General features: G+C 36.3%; 1 protein-coding gene across 1 annotated transcript in view; it reads right to left on the reverse strand.

The window, feature by feature from the left end:
* Window positions 1-262: 262 nt before the first annotated feature.
* SLC6A19 (solute carrier family 6 member 19) overlaps window positions 263-20,561 on the reverse strand; it is a 56,376-nt gene continuing 36,077 nt past the window's right edge. Inside the window, exons 5-12 of the mRNA XM_074279169.1 lie at window positions 19,399-19,509; window positions 16,256-16,368; window positions 11,323-11,451; window positions 10,401-10,557; window positions 7,092-7,296; window positions 5,010-5,169; window positions 3,350-3,512; window positions 263-3,063 (exon numbers count right to left, since the gene is read on the reverse strand). Of these exons, the coding sequence (XP_074135270.1) occupies window positions 2,860-3,063; window positions 3,350-3,512; window positions 5,010-5,169; window positions 7,092-7,296; window positions 10,401-10,557; window positions 11,323-11,451; window positions 16,256-16,368; window positions 19,399-19,509 (1,242 nt within the window). The 3' untranslated portion in view covers window positions 263-2,859. The remainder of the gene's footprint in view (window positions 3,064-3,349; window positions 3,513-5,009; window positions 5,170-7,091; window positions 7,297-10,400; window positions 10,558-11,322; window positions 11,452-16,255; window positions 16,369-19,398; window positions 19,510-20,561) is intronic.

A 20,561-nucleotide genomic window follows, 5' to 3' on the forward strand; every position in this document is an offset into this window, starting at 1 on the left:
TTGCCATTACTAGCTACGTGAAGTGCTCAAAGTCTCGTGTATAGTAAGCAGCAGAGTTGGGATTAGAACCCAAATTTGGGTTGTTTTTTGGTTTTTTGTTTGTTTTTTTGTTTTTTGTTTTTGTTTTTGTTTTTTTAATAGCATTGGGCAAGTTTTTTCTAGGTCTACGATCTGATTTCCTATTGGGCTACCATGATTCTCTTAACTTGATTTAATAATGATCTGTTTCGCATTTAGAAAACTATATTTATACAAACACATATTAAAGAATAGTCATTTATTAGAAACATACATTTATATAAAAGACAAGTGGTTTTTTTTTTCTTTTGGTTAAATGTTTTTACACATTTACAAGAAAACAAACATGTCATTTACAAATTTAGAAATGTTCCAGGTTGATCACAACTATATTATCTAGGCTACATCTGGTATGACTGGCAATCTTTAGCAGTGACAGCATTTAGCTCCCTAGGATGTGATAATAATTAGCAAGAATGGATGTGCCAAGAATGTTCCAGATGTTTCATATACAGTTATTGGGATCAAGAAGCATAGTGTGCAGGTAGGTCAATTATAATAGTGCTAGTTCTTCCTTTTTTACTGGCAGGTCTAAAAAAAACTTGCAGAACATATAGAAAGCATCATTGAATCCACATGCATGTTAGAAGCTAGACAATGTAAGGTAGCATAAGGAAAATGCAGAGCAAGCATGGACTTGCCATCAGAAGATGTGGATTTGAAATCTGGTTCTGCCATTTACTAGCTGTGATCTTGGTCAAAATATTTTGCCTCTCTGTCTCTACTCATTTGCAAGAAAAGAAAACTGAATCAGTTCATCTCTAAAGTCCCTTCCAAATTTAACATTCTAGAATTCTATGGTGAGTGAATAATCTTGGTTCAGAATTGCTGTCATGGACATCTTTTCTTTTTTTAATTCATAGACCATACCACTAAGAAAAACAACAGTGTAATTTCTCCTTTAAAGACCTTGGCCCTTGAAATGATGACAAAGAATTAATATTAGTTTTTTGAAATGTTCCCATGGCTGTTAGAATGCACTATTATGGATTCTATAAATTCTTGCTCAATGATGGAGATGAGAAATTTGAAGGAGTGAGAAATTTGGCTGCCACATAATATTTCACAAACCTCTTTCCACTTGATTTCCTGTGGTCACCACCAGCACTATAGACACTATGCCCAGAACTTTTATGACCATAAATGTGGAAGTTAATATAATTTCTATATAGACATGGAATATAAAGACATGAAAGACCCAGTAGAGAGAAGAAATCTATTAACTCCAAGTGTTGATAGCTATACCCTTCCCAAAATATTATGTCCATGATCTGTGGGTATTTTCAGAAAATCCCACTTCATTTAAATTTAGATTTCAGAGGGAATAAACTGACCTGGCCAGCTAGAATAAAAAGTAGATAGTTTGTTAAAGCCATCATTCAACCTACAAGTACACTTGGATACATTTAGGGTACTGATTTTAAAGAGAAAATTAACTCATTGAGAAAGTATATCAGGTGTTTGTGATGCTATAGGGGTTGAGTAGTTAGAGGCTGAGTTAGGATATAACAGTTATTCCAAAGGTAGCTTGGCTACAAATTCACATTGAATTACTCATTACAAGTATGTTAATGTTTCCTTAGTCAAAAGCTAAGGGTACATTCCTCCTTGCCTCCTGTGAAGGGAAGCATTACTTAATTGTTTATCCATTTGTGACAACTAGAAACAGTGATTAGTGTAGTTAATGTCCAGTCAGTCAAAGGATTGTAAAGAAACTCAGGAACTTTTTTGGGGGAGGGGCAACATCCAGAACTGCAAAACTTGCACAAACATTGATAGAATCGCCAGTCTTTGATTATTTCTAGGTGATGATCCTGGAATGGAGGTCCCAGGGCCACTCTGCAGAAGGTTTTTTTCTGCAAGATCAAACAAGTAGAAAGTGGATTCGATTTCTTCTTCTCTATACTAGAGAACAGAACTAAGAGCAATGCGGAGGGGGGAGGGGATGGAAAAAGACATATTTTGGCTTCATGTGATGGAAAACTTTCTAACAATCTCCAAGCATGGCATTGATTGCCTCAAGAAGTGGCCAGCTCTCCCTTCCCGAATATCCTCAGAAGCAGAAGCTAAAGCACCGTTTATCCAGAATGCTATTGAGGGAATTCTTGGTTCAGGATGGATTAGATAAAATAGCCCAGGAGGTCATGCTTGGTAGTGCTGAGTCCATGATGCAGGGTCAAAGTTTCTCTGCAGGAAAGGCTTTCCACTTCAAATCTTGTGGAAGTTTTGCTGTCAACAGGAATCTCTCACAAATAGAAAAGGGTAGTAATAGAGAATAGAGGTGTTTATAAAGCATTTTCCCATCCCCCTAACAGTCCACAAACAAACCAAATCCAGCAGCCTCAGTGATAGATTGTTAACTGATGCCCAAGACCCAATAATCCTCTCACTTTCGCTCTCTTGGACTTCATTCAAACAAAAGGACCCTTTACCTTTTCCATCCATATCTAGCCACTGACGACCTTCTTGTCATCAGCATCAGGATAATTGGACATTTCAATGATGTTCACTCTAGGATGTCACAATACACATGACTGTGACCTTGTATCCCTAGAATATAGCACAATGCCTGGGAATGAGCAGACATTTAATAAATGCTTGTCAAATTAAATTGAACCGTGGCAATCCCTTGCAGTTCATGGGGAAGCCTCCAGTTTGTAAGGCACACAAGAATTCCCATTTGTCACACAGATTGGAGTGTTTGCCAGCAAGGTTGGCTTCCTGAGGGACTTTTTTCCAATCACGAATCTGTCCCCACTTCCCTTAGAAGCATGCTTTAGCTTAATACTTTAGATCTCCATTCACAGAGGGAACAGAATAGGTGTTGACAAGCCCTTGCTGATCATGCTTCTTCTGACAGCGATTCCTGATGAACTTGTAGAGGGCAAAGCCGGGGATGACCAAACATGGGATTCCAGCCACAAACACCACGACAGCATAGACCCAGCTGGGATAGGCCTTTTTTTCTGATTTAGGAAATTCCTCCTGGGAAGAGAAACACAACCCATGGTCAAGTCAGACAATTATATTCACACAATAGATTCCAGAACTGGGCTTTCCAAAATCAAACATGGGGATAAAAGAAAAAAAGAAAAAAAGGGAAAACAAATCTTCCTCACTGTCCCTCCTCTCAGTTCCTTCTAGTTCTTCCAGATTCAGAAGGGAGAGAACAGCCTCCCTTCATATGCAAATGTTTCCCCCTTTCTTCCCCTCTCCTCCCTCATAGGGCCTTCCCCTACAAACCAGCATAGGTATATTTTTATGTACTTACATATGCAGGGTCCCAGACGCTGTATGTTAGCTCCTCGTTGATTTTTATCACAAAATAGAATAGAAATATAACTAACATGATGAGAGGACTGATTACTCTCCAAGTGATTTGCCAGAAGAAATTTGGTTTATGACCGATCATGAACTCAATATCCTTATTAAATCTAGAAATAAAGACCCAGAGGAAAAAATTACCTCATTGACAAAACAGAATGAATATCCACTTTTGTTTTTAAGGTGCTAACAGTTTACTGAGTTAAGTGAAGTTTTCTTAAAGTGGGGAGCCCTTTACTGACTGGATAGGCCTCCATGACAATATAACTTTAATGCAGATCCAACAGTCTCTAGTTATTGAAAGAGTAAAGTCCTGTTTACTTATTGAAATGCTACCCATTAGCCTTCAGGGTCCTCTAATTTCCTATAGCATTTAGCTTATACTATGTTTATGGGACTTACCACATACTACTTTATCTTGAACATGTACATTTTTAAATAAGCCTTTTGGAACCAAGGAATGTATTTTGGATGCTTTCCAGTCTCTGTTAATATTCAAAGCAGTGCCTTCAACATAGAAGGTAGTTCTATGTTTCCTCCTTAATCTATACCCCATACAGATAACAATTCAGTATTCCTAAAGCTTGGGCTTTACCACATTACTCCTCTGTTCAAGAAGGTACAGTGACTCCCTATTACCTCTAGGACAAAATACAGCCTCCTTTGTTTATCTCAAAAGTCCTTAATAGTCCTCCACCAGTCTCCCTTTCTAGACTGACTTCACATTATTATTATCTCTTAAGAACTGTGTTTTAGACAAATCAATCATTCCCCATGCACAACATTCCATTTACTTCCAGCCTGCCTTAGCACAGGTTACCAGTCATTGTTGGAATGGCATTTCTTATTGCATCTACCTCTGAAATCCTTAGCTGTCTTCAAAGTTTTTCTCAAGTGTTATCTCCTATGAGTGACCTTTCCCAACCTACTCCATTATTAATTCTTTTCTTCTATCCTCCCTAATAATTATATAGTCATTGTCTATTTACTGATATGAATACATGTTATTTCTTCCCAGGAGAATGTAAACTCCTAGTTTCTTTTTGCCCGTTTATTCCTGGTGTCTGGCACATAGGAGGTACTTAAAACACTTCTTGAATTGTTGACTTTTATTCCTTATGCTCCTTGAATTTGTGAGTAAACTGGACATATTTATGCACTCATAGACATTGAATTTTCTTGGGAACTTATTTCATTTTTACTAATTTTACTTTAATTTAAAACAGATTCTTAAACTGAAGTCAGAACTTATTTTTAAAAAATTCTTTTTGATAACTATATTTCACTCTTTTCCCCTAACCCCCTATATTTTATTTTATCCATTTTAAAACATCATTCTGGGAAGGAGTTAGCAGACTGTTAAGTCCATAACTCACATGCGTGCACGCACACATACATACACACACACACACACAGAGATTAAAAACATTTGATTTAAAGTTTTAAGTTCCACTGTGCTCTCATAAACCACTGTGATTCAGACATTATCCACCTGGGGGCAGGCTGGGCATGCTTATGATTTCATTATCCAGCTCTAATTCTCTTACATTTCTTTTTTAAATTTGACTCTTTAAACATGTCCATGAGAAGCCCACTTTATTTCCTACCTGTCTATTCCATAAATGTAAACAACTGCAAACATCTCACAAAAGGCAATGACGAGCAGAGGGATGGAGCCAGCATAGTTATCCAGCAGGGAGAGCCAGTACTGTCCCGAGTTCAGAGTAAAAATGTAGGCAAGGAAGTACGTCCCCAAACAAATTAGACCTGCAACATGAACAGAGAGCAGGCCAATAGGTTATCTTAGATGAGTTAAACAGAATGAATGAAATTCCAAGCCAGGGCAGATAGCAGGCTTCAGATAAGCTGGAGGTTTAAGGTGTTAGGATTTCCTAGTCAGGAGATTGCTGGTTTTGTTTTTGAAATATCTCATTTTACCTGAAATGACTCTTGCTCTGAGGAGAATGTTATAAATTAGGTTTGTTGGAAAGAACATTTTGTGAGCCAGTTTTAAGTCTTGATAGCAATGGATCTGAGACAGGTGTTGCTTCTTTGTGAATGGATTTAAGACAGAGTAATTTCTCCCAAATAAAACCAGCACTGACCATACTGGGGGAACTACTTCATTCTCAAGCAGGCCTCCTTTAGACTAGTACTATGTGATCAGGTGGAATCATGGATGCAGAATACTTTGCAGATCCCAATGTGATTTATATGTCAACTATTACTATTATTAATATTGTTCAAAAATGTGATTTCATTGAACCAGGAAACTCCTTCTACTAATGCATATCAGCTCTGGTTCTATAATTTGTACTCTTAGAGAACAAGTTGCCTGGGATAGGTCACATGGCCTGCATATGTAAGAGATGAGATTTGAACTCAGCTTTTGTAACTGACTGAGGCCAGTTCTTTATCTCCCATGCTATTCCCTTCCAGGCTGAGCCTTTGACTCCATATAAACTTGTAACTCAAGTACCTTCTGACTATGAAATTTCTATTTGTGGCTGGGACCCTTTTACACTGCAACAGCTCTCTGCAATGCAGCCCCCCCCCCCTTTTTTTTTCCCCCATTTGTGAATTCTATACAGGGTGCATTGAGGCTCAATTTTGAGTTTGGGCTCGATCTGATCATGCTCTCAACTATTTCTCTTCCCATTCCAGAGGTACCTTCTCTTACCTCTCCCCTTATAAACTCCCTATTAGGTGTTATCTTTCCCCATTAGAATGCAAGCTTCCTCAAGGGCAGGGACTGTCATTCTTTTTGCCTTTCTTTGTGTCCTCGGGGCTTAGTACAGTGCCTAGTAAATAGTAAACAAATAAATGCTTGTTGATTAGATTATTATTATTAATAATAAACTTCACTTTATATGGGTGATGTCCATATGAAAATGAAGGTTTTGTAAATCAAATTGTCACTCAAATGATATTGAAAAGGAATTTTAGTGAATTCTTGGACACAAAGTAGGAACTTTTTTTTTTTTTTTTTTTGGTGATGCACTTATATAGTAAGGTGTCAATTTTAGGTTTGGTAAGTGAAATTTTCAGGAGACAGCTAGTGGTGCAGTGGATAAAGTGTCTGGTTTGAAGGTAGGAAAACTCATCTTCATGAGTTCAAATACGACCCTGGACAAATCACTTAACCCTGTTTATCTTATTTCCTTATTTGTTTAAAAAAAAATTGAGCTAGAGAAGAAAATGGTAAACCACTCCAATATCTGCTAAGAATACTCCCAAAGGAGTCACAAAGTCAGATATGAAGGAAAAAGGACTCAACAGCAACAATTTTCATAAGCTGTTTTGTTTCGAAGATCATTATAATGCAACCACTATAAATAATGGCATAGATGAGAGATCTTGGACTTAGAATTAAGAAGACCTGGGTTTGAGTCCTACCTTTGACACATTCTGATTCAGTGATATTGTGCAAGGCCTTGATGTCCCAGGGCTCTAAGCAGCTCTCTAGGACTGGTAGCTGCAGAGAAAGTACTGATCTGAACTGGGAGATCTTTACCTGTACCTGTACCAATCTTTACCTGTACCAATGACATCTTATGTATAGTCCTAATCCCTTGCTATATAACAGAGGGCTGATCCATTATAAATATTAGACTCGTTCCATCAATAAGAGCTTTATTAAGAATTCTATTCTATATGACTCTGGTAACAGATTCAGAGACAGTACCTACCTGTTAGAAGTTCCTTAGGCCATTTTTTGGGAATGATGTTGAGATCTAACAGAGGAACAATTACACCTTCCATATTTCCAAACATAGATGATAGGCCTAGACAGAATAGCATTATGAAGAAGAGGACGGACCACAGAGGTGAAAGTGGCATTTTGGTAATGGCTTCGGTGAAGACAATGAAAGCTAAACCAGTTCCCTCTACTCCCTGTGGAACAGAAAGATTCATATAGTAAATAACAGTCCATTTTATTAAACATATGTTGATTATACAATGGTTTGAGTCTCCCAAAATAGCTGACCTATTTTCTTTTTTTCCCTTCTCTCTAAATTCTAATCCTCCAAATCCTCAAATTCATGAAATAAAATCTTTAGTATTGATATTCTAGAAGTAAATTGCTCTATAATCAAACATAAGTTTATAGATTTCTATATTTTTTCATTCATGTGGTTTCAAGGGGATAGAGTAAAATTTTAATAAATCATAATTCATTTGATCTCTGCCTATCACAAGGTTACTCATTCACATAGGGACTCCAGAAAAGCTATCCTTAATTCATGGCACTCCATGGATCAACTTTCGCTCAAAATCTTAACCCTTGAGTCCTCAATATTTTTACTTTTACTAGCCTGCCAGAAGATATATTAGTTAACACACCAAAAATGATTTACTCAAAAAGATTCATGAAAGATCCCAACAGGGGGTACACCATCCCAGATTTGTGTTGCACTGGTAGAAAAAGACATACATACATATATGAGAATGTACAAATAGGAAATATGCCAAGTTTTATACCATGTAGCCAAGGAACATGTACAAAAGATTTACATACCAGAAACTTGTGTTCTGAATCCTTATACATAGAAAGAACAAACTAGGTCATTTAGAACCCGGTGGTTTTTTTTTTTTTTTTTTTTTTTTTTGTTTGTTTGTTTGTTTTTTCAGTTTTTAATTTTTTTCTTAACACAGATCTAATTAATCAGATAATGAGTGCCTCATCAGGCATAGCCTATTCCTTTCCTTTGTGTAGTTATAGCATTCTTTTAGAAGACTATCCATCCAGAGGTCTAAGACCATTAAATTGGAAGGATTTGGGAAGATATTTTGGGACAACCTCCTCTTCCAATAGAAAAGGAAACTGAGGCCTTTGAGACAATTTGTCTCAAGTTGAACAGGTAATAAGTGATAGACAGGATTCAATAACAGGCCTTCTGATTCTGAGTCCCTGTGCCATGCTATGGCTTTAATCAATCATTAAATATACCTTCTCTTTACTAATTATAGTCTATCTCCACTCCCCAACTCATTTAGCAAAATTATATGATTCAAGTTAGTAAAAGTTTTCATTAGTCTTGGTACTACAAGTATTAAAAACTGGGATAGGAGAAGTAAAATCATTTGAAAGACAAACCAATATTTAAACAAGATTAAATCTTTGCTAACAGAACATGATTCATCCAAATCCACAATTGAATGACAGTATTATATAGCTTCTGGTAAATACATATTTAGAGCTGTGTTACTGCTCTATGTTCATATTATATAAATAGATATGATACAATAATGATGTGTTGTACTGATAGATAAGTGGTAATTAGTAAGCCTTTTAGCATTCATTCATGAACCAAATTCTTCCTGCCCTCTGACCAATTCTTAACTCTTGTTATTCTGGTGTCTGGAAGGAGGAAAATGAAGGAAAGTTTGGATCGAGTCTGGATTGGAGCAAAAGCCAGTAGCCCTCATGAACTTATAAAAAATAATCACAGGGATCTGAGCTGCTGACTTGCACAAAATATGTAATTTTAAAAACAAACTCATGATAATGTTATAGTAGGTCCTAGGGTCACAGCAATTAGCTCATTGGTTACCAAGCATGTATTAGGTACACACTATGTGCCAGGCACCGTGAAAAGTGCTGTGGATGCAAAGAAAGGCAAAAATCGATCTTTGCTCACAAGGGGCTCAGTCTTTAATGTACAATATGAAACTTAGAAGTCACAGATAACTCAGAGTTGGAAAGACCATAAAGATCTTGTAGACCTGTTCTACAGAGAATCAGAGAATTGATTGTACAAATAAATAAATTAAAATGACTTGTCCCAAATTCACACCATTATTGGCAGAGATGGTACTAGAACTAAGACTTCCTGAAGCTTAGCACCTACTTAACCTCTTCTCTACAAAGATTCTATTTTGGGGGGGGGGGGCAATCAGGGTTAAGAGACTTTCTCAGTGTCACACAGCTGGTAAATATCTGAGGCTGGATTTGAACTCAGGCCCTCCTGCTTCAGGGCTGGTGAATAAAGCACCAGCTTTATTAGTAGTAGTAATAATAATAAGAGTAGTAGTAGTAGTAGTAGTAATGCCACTTAACTTCCCCAAAAAATATGTGGGTGAAATTGGGCAGACAAAGAAATGGAAAATCAGGCTGGGAAGACATAGGAACAATTGTGTTTTCTGTTCTCTAGTGAAAGCCTTTACACTGTGTAGATGTCTTGGAAAGCTGCTAAAAATCACTTAAATGCCATTCGTCTTGTTGGTCACTAGGTGGCACTTAGTACACAGGACACTAAATCTGGAGTCAGGAAAACCTGAGTTCAAATGTAACCTCAGGCACTTAATATTTACATGATCCTGGGCAAGTCACTTAACTTTTTTGCCTCAGTTTCCTTATCTGTAAAATGTGCATGCTAAAAATACCTACCTTCCAGAGTTCTGAAGATGAAATGAGTTAACAAATATGAAACACTAAACACAATGCCTGGCATATAATAAATTTTATATAAATGTTAGCTATTATTATTGTTTTTGTTATTATTAATTATAAAAGCTCACTAGATCATAGCCTCAAAATCAAAAGAAGTCTCAAAGTTTATATAACCCACCCTACTCAGTTTATTGATGAAAACTCAGACACAGAGAATTTAAGTGACTCATCTTAAATTGTACAGGTGATAAGTAGCAAAACAAGGGATTGGAGTCAATTCTCCTGATTACAAATGCAATGTTCTTTCAATTGTATCATGGATCCTCTGTTAGAGGAAAGAATAGAGAGCTGACAATCCTATGACCAGATCTGCTTCTGTGTTCTTCCTATCTCAAGCTAGCTCTCTAAATATCCTCTTCCAAGTGCCTGAAGGATTGGTTTGTTTGTCGTAGACCTCCACATCTCAATGGAATGGAAGGACAACTAGTGTTCACGAGGATACCTAGTTCCAGGTTGCCCCACCCATCTGAGCTTTTCACTGATTGGTAAACATGGTGATGTATACAAAATAGGAAGCAAATTGAAAACTGGAATGTTCACTTACTTCTGATAGAAAAGAATTCATGTCACATGTCTTAAAAGACAATTGTGCAAAGGCGTCGGGATAGGTTGCATTAAAAAACAATTTCATTTCTTCAAAGTTTTCCTGTGTGATATTACCTTCAGGCAAATCAAATCCATTGGTTAAGGTCAAGATATTTCTAGAAAGAGAGATACAAACCAGGAGAAATTAATAGGTACAATGGTGCCAGATCATATCAGAGTCTTTAATGAAGTCTAAGTACAGATACACAAAGTAGCCATAACAAAAACCTGAATTACTAGGTTCTCAAAAAGTACACTTGTATCAAGATAAGTACATATACTTACTAGGATCTAATATATTAGATATATAACTATATTTACTAGTATACTAAGTAAAAAGGAATCCAGTTATGTCATTCAGTCTTTCCCTAGTTGGGTCCAATCTTTGTGATCCCATTGGTGGTTTTCTTGGCAAAAATACTAAAGGGGCTTACCATTTTCTTCTCTAACTTATTTGAGATGACAAAACTGAGGCAAACGGGGTTAAGTGATTTGCCCATGGTCACGCAGCTAGTAAATGACTCAGACTGCATAGCAAATTTGAACTCATGAAGATGGCTCTTCCTGATTCCATGTCTGGCTCTCTATATAATATGGTACTAGCTAGCCACCTCACAGTATCCTAGTATAGAACCCTCAATTTAGAGATAGCAAGGATTTTAAGAAATCATAGAGGCCAAACCCCTCATTTTACATCAGAGAAGACTGAGGTCTATATTTGACCTGTCCAGGATCATAGAGAATATTTGAAGATCAATTTAAATTCAAGTTTTCCTTGGTTTCAAGTCTCAGTCACCATTCACTAACAAGTGTACTCTGAGTACTTCTATCAATGCCTATAACATAGTGCTGCAAATGTTAGAAACTTTGAGACTACTTACTGATTGAAGCAGTCATCATATCTCTCTGTGGCCCGGAATCCAATGATGGAATATACTACAGTTGCTGCATAAACAGATGTGAAGCCATTGATCACAGAAACAATCACTGAATCCATCTCACAGTTGTTGCTATGGATCAAGAAACAAATGTCAGTACAGATGCAACCTTTGGCTAAAAAGCTTGCAAGTTTGTTTATATGAGAGTGACTCATATTTGCCCAGTGATTGAAGGTACACAAGAGAACTTACATGCATACTCCCCCATTTCCATCATGTACAGATAGAGAGCTGGAATCTCAGCTCCAGAACATGCTTGTGTGACCTTAGGGAAGCTGCTCAAACTCTCTGGATTTCTCTATTATCATCTTTAAAATGAAAGACTTGGATTATATGACTTCTAGGATCCTTCTTCCTCATTCTAGCATAAGCATCCCTCTCAGAGTGCTGTATCCAAGATCACACAACTAATAGAGGGCATAGCAAGACTTAAATTTGATCTTGAACCCTTTGACTCTCAGTCTGGGTCTCTTTCTACAATATTTCACAGCTCTGCTCTCTGATACCTATGGAATGGAACCTCTGGGTCAGCTTGAGACTAAGCCCCTTTGAAAATCCATGGTCCTATCCTTCTCCCCTATTGGCAGATCAAATTTTTGGAAACTTTCTGGGCAATGCTCTTAGACATTAACTTTTCCAAAGCTGAAATCATCATTAGAGATTTGGGCTGTCATTTGTTCACTGAAAGTCCATGCCACACCCATTATCACTTTCCCTATTCCTAGCTTACATTTGGCCCTTGGACTTGTGCTGGAAGCCACCAATGATGCTCCATTGAAGTCTGAGGTATAGGTTTGGGACATTTTTGTCATTTTTCTAAGATGATTTTAATTTCTCTGTGTAGAGATTTTGCTCCAAGAATACTTGGAGGGATCCGGGGAAGATGGTAAAAAGGGCTAGGGCAGGAACAGCTCAAACCAGCTCTCCAGAAAAACTGTAAAAATCTCTTGTTAAATTTTCAGTGTGAACATTTACACCTCAGAAATTGGCAAAATCTACAAATGAGGGGTTGAATTGGTTCAAACTTGAGAAAATTACAGAAAAATGCTAATAATGTAGTTTAAATTTTAAAATGTCTTATGGTACAAAGTTTTTTTCCCTAGAGAGCTTTATTAAACTTTACTAGCACATCAATGGAAAGAACACTGAAGGGTCCAGATAAGTAGGGGTAGAATGGCAAGGAACTAGGAGCAAAGAAAAAAATCTTTGTGTTTATCACTGTCTCCCTAAACAAGACCAAGATGGCATCATTAATAAGTACAGTTGAAGTACCATAAGCTTAGTGAATGACAGTCTTCTATTTAGAGAACTCAACCTCACTGAACTTGTGTTAGAAAGGTAGAATAAAGGGCAGTTATGATGAGCTTAGTATATGGCAAGTACAGAGATAAACATGTTACAGCTGTAGGAGACCTCTTTATCACCTAATTGAAAGAATCCAATTCTTCTGATCTGTTCAGAACACTGAATGGCTACATTTTACCAAAAAAAAAAAAAAAAATAGGACAGAGAATGACTGACTAGGAGAAGACATCACATACAGCATTCATATCATGTCCCCAGCCAGTTATTGGAATTATTAAAGATCTTATTGTTCGACATTTACTCTTCATGACAAAGATTTTGTTGGCAAAGATAGTAGAGTAAGTTGTTAGTTCCTTCTCCAGCTCATTTTGCAGATGAAGAAACTGAGGCAAATTAGCTTAAGTGACTTGGCCTGGGTCACACAGCTAGACCTTAAAAGAGATCTAATCAACCCCCTTCCCTTCAAGATATGAAGATTGAAGAACATCAAGCTTGGTTTGAATACAGGACCCAGATAGAGTAGAGTGAGGCTGCTGACTTTGTATGGCACTTAAATCCAATTTACTTGGAAGTCGTGATATCATCTTCCTGATGTCATGGTCCTCTTCCAGATTGTAGGACAAACAATAATAGGCACACGGTCTCAGAGGCAGAGCCAAGGGTAAATCTAGCCTATCCTGAATCTTAGTTGAGTGTTCTTTTCACATACTGAGATAGCTGCCCCAGAGAGAAAGGCTGGAAATAATTTATGGGCCAGTGGAAATGAGGAGTGGACAAATTGTCCCATAAGTAAGTGCTTCTTCTCCCTAACTGAGCATTTGATTGTGAGCTCTCAGGGCTAATAGATTGCAATTAGTGTCTGGCCCATCCTAGCCAAAATCATAAATATACAACTATAAGAGACTTCCAAGGCCATCTAATCTAATCCACTCATTTTACAGAGAAAGAAACTGAGACCCAGATAGGTCAAGTACTCTTAACATGATATTCAGAAGCTTGTATTAGAAATGTTTGTCCATATTGACATTTGTTAAATTCATAATAAAAACTTTTATAGGAAAAAAATTCATCAAGTTCAACCATGTCCTATTTATTCAGAAAAAAGGCAAGGTGCATTAGACCCAGGAGACACACATTCAATTTTAGTATTTGCTGTGTTTCCAATATGCCTGCAGCATTCCCAGTCTCTAATTAAAGATCTGTATTAGAAGGTTGGAGCTGGAGAGCCATTTAAAGGTCACCTAGAGCAGCCCAGATATTTTACAAGTGAGGAAATAGAAGCGGAGGGAGAGGAAGCCATTTATTTAAGTTTCCACAATAAGCAGATCTGAGGGAAAAAAAAATCCAGGTTTGCAAAGTCCCAGTCCAGTACTCTCTGGACCCTTCCCAAACTATAGAGTAATCACTAATCCCTTTGTGTTGAGTGGATCATGAATTTGGAGCTAGAAGATCTTTTAAAACAACTTTCTTGTTTTAATCCTAAGTGGTCCTTTCTTGGATTCCCTTGTCCCTTCTCTGACTCCAGATGGAGTAGTGCATATAGAATGCTGAACCTAGAAGCAGAAAGATCTAAGTTTAAATGTGACATGATTGGAGTGATCATGAGCAAGTCACTTAACCCTGTTTGCCCCAGTTTCCTCCTCTGTAAACTGAAAGAACCTACTTTCCAAAATTGTTGTGGGGATGAAATAAGATAATAATTGTAACGCTCTGGCATGTAACGAACAATACAATATTTTATTGTTATTGTTACTTCAGTAACCACTAAGAGTTTCTAATGTTGTTAGGGACACAATGTATAAACATAGAAAAAAAATATGTAACAATAGAAGACAACAGTAGATATTACTGGTAACATTTGACTCATTGACAAATAAATGGTACAGGTAGTTAAGAGCTACAACTTCAATAGAAAGAGAGACCACTGGGGCTAGTGGATGCTGAGAAAGTTTCATTGAGGAATTATAATAACATGAATGACTGAATGAAAGAATTAAATGAATGACAATTATACAGAGCTTTAGGATTTATATTATCTCACTTGTGAAGAGGAGAGAGAACTTGAAAATAAGCCTATGGTTAAGGTAGAATTTGGACAGGTGGAAAAGAATAGGGAGGCCCACATGCAGAGAGAAGAAAAATGATAGAGGAATAGAGGCAGGGAGTAAACAGATCACTAGAGCTGAAGGTATTTTCAATGGGGTTGAAAGGAGGACAACTGGAAAACTTTCCTCTTGGCTCATCTTAGGGCACCCTCTTCTGTGGACAATGGCTGGATTTTTCCCAGTGAACCATGCTCTTTGTCTTCTTCCCCAAACATTCTTATAACACTTTGTTTGGACTTCCCTTTGCCTCCATCCTTTCTTCCCTTTAATCATACTTGTGATACCCTGGCCATGTTCCCTTGTCCACTCCCTACTTCCCTACTATCCTCACCTTAGAGGATAAGAGTTCTTTGAGAAAAAGAATGCTTCATTTTTGTCTTTGAATCACACAACTATCACAATGTCTTGCAAATAGTAGATACTTAATAAATGTTTTGGAACTAAATTAATGAAATATTTGGATAACATTAGGGAGGACCATGAAATCTTGACTGTGTAATGAGGAATCCTAAAGGTTTTATAGTGGGTACATATGACATGATCAAAGCTGTGTTTTAAGATTAACTTGGCAGCTATGGACAAAACAATTTATGGGAATATAAAATAGAAATAGGTCAGATTAAAGGCCAATACAATAGTTAAGTTTTGAGATAATGGACATTTGAACTAGACTAGGATAGTAAGAGAAGAAAGAAAAGTACAGATATAAGAAACATAGGAAAGAAAGACTAAGCAATCACTGATTAGATTTTATCAGACAGGGAGAAGGATAGATGGTTGAGAATAAACCTGTGATGTCAATTTACTAAAGCAGATTCCTATTAAGCAATTTTTCTTGACTTTGCATACACTTATATCAAGGTATCAAAAGTTACATTATTCTACTTAATGTGCAACAAGAAAATGGTATTTACAGACATATATTGTATCTGGGTTATATTGTAACATATGTAAAATGTATGGGATTGCCTGTCATCAGGGGGAGGGTGTGGAGGGAGGGGGGGATAATTTGGAAAAATGAATACAAGGGATAATATTATAAAAAAAATTAAATTACTCATGCATATATACTGTAGAAAAAATGCTAAATAAAATTTAAAAAAAAGAAAAAAAAGTTACATTATTCTATGTCCTCATAAATAACAAGCCTGCATTTCTTTCTAAATATTTCTAAGTAGCTTAGAAGAATCTCCCCAAAGTTACTAAAATAGTAAAGTTTTTGCTAAACTATTTATGAAGGATTCAGACATTTTGAAGAGCTTTCATATGCATTCCTCCTTTTCATCTTAATAATAAACACCTTGACAAAAGTATAGGAGTTGCTATTACCTCTGTTTCACAGAGAGATAAACTGATGCTAACTATATTTAATCAATTCATCCAAAAGCTCTTTATAGTCAACCACTGAAATCTGGAACCAAATATAACACAAATATGACACAAATATCTTTGTGTCAGATACCTACTGCACAGAATTGTAACTGGAGAAAGAAATGAGTCCTCCGAAGGCCAGAGAGAATGAATAGAATACTTGGGCCCCAGCATCCAACCAGGTGACTGGATTAGCCAGTTCTGTGACCTGTGAAGTCAAATGAAAAAGAATTAATCCTATAGCTCAGTAGCTTAAGATTCCCACTATTCATCATCTCTTTTCCTGCCTCATAGTGAAGCATAAACTTTTAATGAGGAAAGAGAAACCAAGAATTGAGGGATGTCAATGAATTTTCTACTTATTGCTTCTTTCCCAAGTATTGGAGTCCAGTTTGCTTTTATTAATAATACTTGCTAAACAAACCAAGCAGTACATGTGGATGGGAGGTAGTAGGAAATACATAAATTATTGTAAACAGAGTCAATACCATTGATGTAGATTGCTGAATGTTTTGATAAGCCTAAAAGTCTGCAAAGTTCTTGAAAAGGCCCAGAGCATATGTAGAAGCCAACTCTTCTATACTAGTGATAGCTTTTGTTTCACTTCTCAGAGAGTAAAAGTCAAATTAACTCACAACTAATTTTGTAATTTCTTCTTTAAATGAAGACAAAATGCTATTAAAATGTGAATAGAAAAAAACACTGAGTGACTCAAGAAACTTTAATAAAATTTAAAAGGATAACATAAATTTGGATGGATGATCCAATCATTATCTTTATGAGATAGTAACACTTAGGTATCCTGAGTGTAAACAGCAGCCCTGCCTTTGGGCAGAGCAGAGCTCCTTAAACTTTTTCCACCAGAGACCCCTTTTCACCTGAGGAATTTTTATGTGACCCAAGGCATATAGACATAAAATAGGTCTGCAAATTAAACATTTACTGATATGAAATTACAACTTCACAGCCCCCCAAAAAGACACCATTTGGGGTCAAGAGACACTGTTTGAAAACTGGGAGCTAAGGAACATTCCATTTGTCCAGAAAAGATCTTTGTTTTTTCCCTTTTTTTCTTTTTGTGAAAGGAATACTTTTTTCCATTGAAATCATCTTTAGAAAACCATTGAAATCACTTTTTGAAAACCACTTTTGAAAGTACTGCAAAAGAACCAGAAGATCATTATGCACAGCAACAACCAGATGATCAATTCTGATGGATATGGCTTTCTTCAAAATGAGATGATTCAAACCAGTTCCTATTGTTCAGTGATGAAGAGAGCCATATACACCCAGAAAGGCCTGTGAAAGCTAAGTATGGTCCACAACATAGCATTTTCACTCTTTCTGTTGTTTGTTTGCATTTTATTTTCTTTCTCAAGTTTTTTTTTTCCTTCTTGATCCAATTTTTCTTGTGCAACAAAATAACTCATAAGTATGTATACATATATTGGACTTAATATATATTTTTAACATACTTAACATGTATTGAACTACCTGCCATCTAGGGGAGGGAGTAGGAGAAGGAGAGGAAAATTTGGAACAGAAGGTTTTGCTAAGGTCAGTGCTAAAAAATTACCCATGCATATGTTTTGTAAATAAAAAGCTTTAATTAAAAAAATACTACATATAATAGTCACCCTTACAAAACATCTTGGATGATTTAGGATTGCAATTATGATTACATGCATTCCCATTTGGCTTTCAAAACAACCAAGAATGAGGTGGCTTAATCATTTGTACCTTCATTTTCTTTAAATATGAAAAGAATGAGGGTCAGACCAACCCTCAGGTCAAAACACGTAAACCCAGAACTTGAACTCTAAAATTCACTACAGCATAATGCAGCTATGCTGAAATAATGCACATTTTTAAATCCTTTCAATTACCACAGTCTAGCTAAGGTATATTAAAAGGAGTTTGAAATTAAAAACCCAATAAAATAATGTGCATGGGAGAGAAATCATTGATTTCAAAGGCAAAGCATGAGAAGAGCCAACACAAGGTAAAAGATGCTTGCAAAAAAAAAAAAAAAAAAAAACCAACCTCACAATGACTTTCTCTTTGTCAAAAGGTGCCTTTATTTTTGAGAAAAGGCCATGAGCAATAATTAAAAATGATTTTTGTAACATGCTTTTGGGCAAGGAGAAATTATATAAACCACCATGGAAAAAGAAGAAATACCAGGAAGGAATTGAGAGGATTAAAAATATATATATTATTATTAACAAAGTAACCTGGAAAAATTCCCAAGGGAAGTTTGGGGATGCTAAATAGTCAGGTCTTAGAGAAGACTGGGATTTTGGAGATGCTGAATGGTCTCGGAGAGAACTGGGACAAAGAAAGCATCTGAAGAGTTTGACCTGGTTAAAGAGTTTTTAATCTTTCCTTGCTGACAATATGAGAGCGATCAAAGTCACTTCCTTGAGGCAACAGAACTCAATATAAGAATTTTGGCCTTGATTATCCCATAGAAGCAGATAGTCAGAAGAACTATATATCTTTTAACAATAAACTGATTTAGGGAATCCACATCAATACTATCTCATAATCCACTATAAATACCCCAGGATTACTATCAGGAGGTGGTAGTTTGATCAGAATCCTGAAAAAAAAGAAATAGAAACTCTCCACGGTTCCATTGGGACTGCCTATATTAGACTATCCCTCCATATCCCTAGCAAGCAGTGAAAGGTGGTAAGTTGAGGAGAGAAGATGTGAAGTACTAGTAATTCATAATTCAAATATTTGATTTTACTATGGATTATATCCCAGTCAGAAAATAGAGCCTGGAAATTCCAAAAGACTTGGGGTGATAAATACCAATCACATCCAAAAAGAGAACTGTGGAGACTGAATGTGGATTGAAGCATAGTATTTTTATCTTTTTTGTTTGTTTATTTGTATTCTTTCTCATGATTTCTCCTCCCCCTTTTTGGTATGATTTAATTTTGCACAACATGACAAAATGGAAATAAATTTAAAAGGATTGCACTTATTTCACCTATATCAGATTGCTTGCTTTCTTGGGGAGGGGAGAGGTAAAGGAAAGGAGAAAATCTTAAAACACAAAATCTTCCAAAAATGAATGTTGAAAATTATCTTTACATGTATTTGGAAAAATAAAAGATTATTAGGGAAAAAATAAGAAAACAGAACTTGGGTCTAGGATTGAACATACTTCATTGTATTTCTTAGCCCCATTACTAGGTTGTATTCTAGAGCAGACAAAAGTACTTACATTGGGTGTAAAAAGAAAGACAATTCCATTGGTGGCCCCTTTCAATGTCAAGCCACGGATAAGGAAAATGGTTAAGACAATATAAGGAAGAGTTGATGTGATATATACTGCCTGAAAAAAAAGTAACATTATATTTTAAAATGTGAAGATAAAACAAAACCAAAATACTTTATCACAAAGAGCTCCCTTCTAGCTTTGAAAGCTATAATCCTTCAATTCTAGACTGAAAATAATTTGTCTAATAAGATTAAAAGAACAAGTTTTGTCAATTTATTTCTAAGATACCTTTTGCATCCATTCCTTCTCTTCCCTCTACCCATATACCCAACCACTTTGGTTCAGAATCTTATCACTCTTCACTTGAACTATCACAAGAAGTCTTTTAATTGACTTCCTCACTTTCATATTCTCTTTTTCCTAATCTTTTTCCTTATAGCTGTCAAATTAATATTCCTAAAGCAATGCCAGATTAAGTCACTATCCCATTCAAGAAGGATAAAATACAAATTTCTCAGTTATTTATATTCCTTCACAATCTGCTTCTAGATAGAATTGTGAAAGGAATGAATGTGAACTTGGAAAGATTTTGAGACACATAGTGAAAGATGGAAGAGACTGTTGTGTTGATGAGATCACAAAGAATTGGACACCAGTAAAACACTAAACACTTTTTCTAAGTTACTGTTGAAGGATGAGATACCCTAACTGTGTTTGTCATAGGTTTTGCAAAAAAAAAAAAAAAAAAATTTGCAACCCCAGCTCCAAGTGAGATTTGGGGAAAAAGGGGTTATTTTCACTGAGCAATTCTCAGTGAGCTTCTGATTAGAAGGTAGCAAAGATTGGGGAGCCAGGATTCAATTTTATTTAGCTTTCTATGACCCAGGGGCTAGGGAGTGATTTCTGGATGAATTCAAAGAATAATCTCCAGGTCAATAATAGCCAGGATCTTTAAGTGAACTGAGGTGGGGATTAATTTTAGGAGTTTCCCTAGACCAGATGAAAGGGTGGGGAGGGGTCATCAGGAGATTTAGGTTTTCTGACCCAGGCCTCCCCACAAAGATCAGGGGACCAAAGAGTACTATTACATCATTATTTCACATTAATATCCTTCATACACTCTTTAGCTTAGCCAGACTATCCTGTTTAGGGTTTCCTGAATATGA

Source organism: Sminthopsis crassicaudata, chromosome 1 (assembly GCF_048593235.1).
Source record: "Sminthopsis crassicaudata isolate SCR6 chromosome 1, ASM4859323v1, whole genome shotgun sequence".
In the NCBI taxonomy this organism is placed as follows: Eukaryota; Metazoa; Chordata; class Mammalia; order Dasyuromorphia; family Dasyuridae; genus Sminthopsis; species Sminthopsis crassicaudata.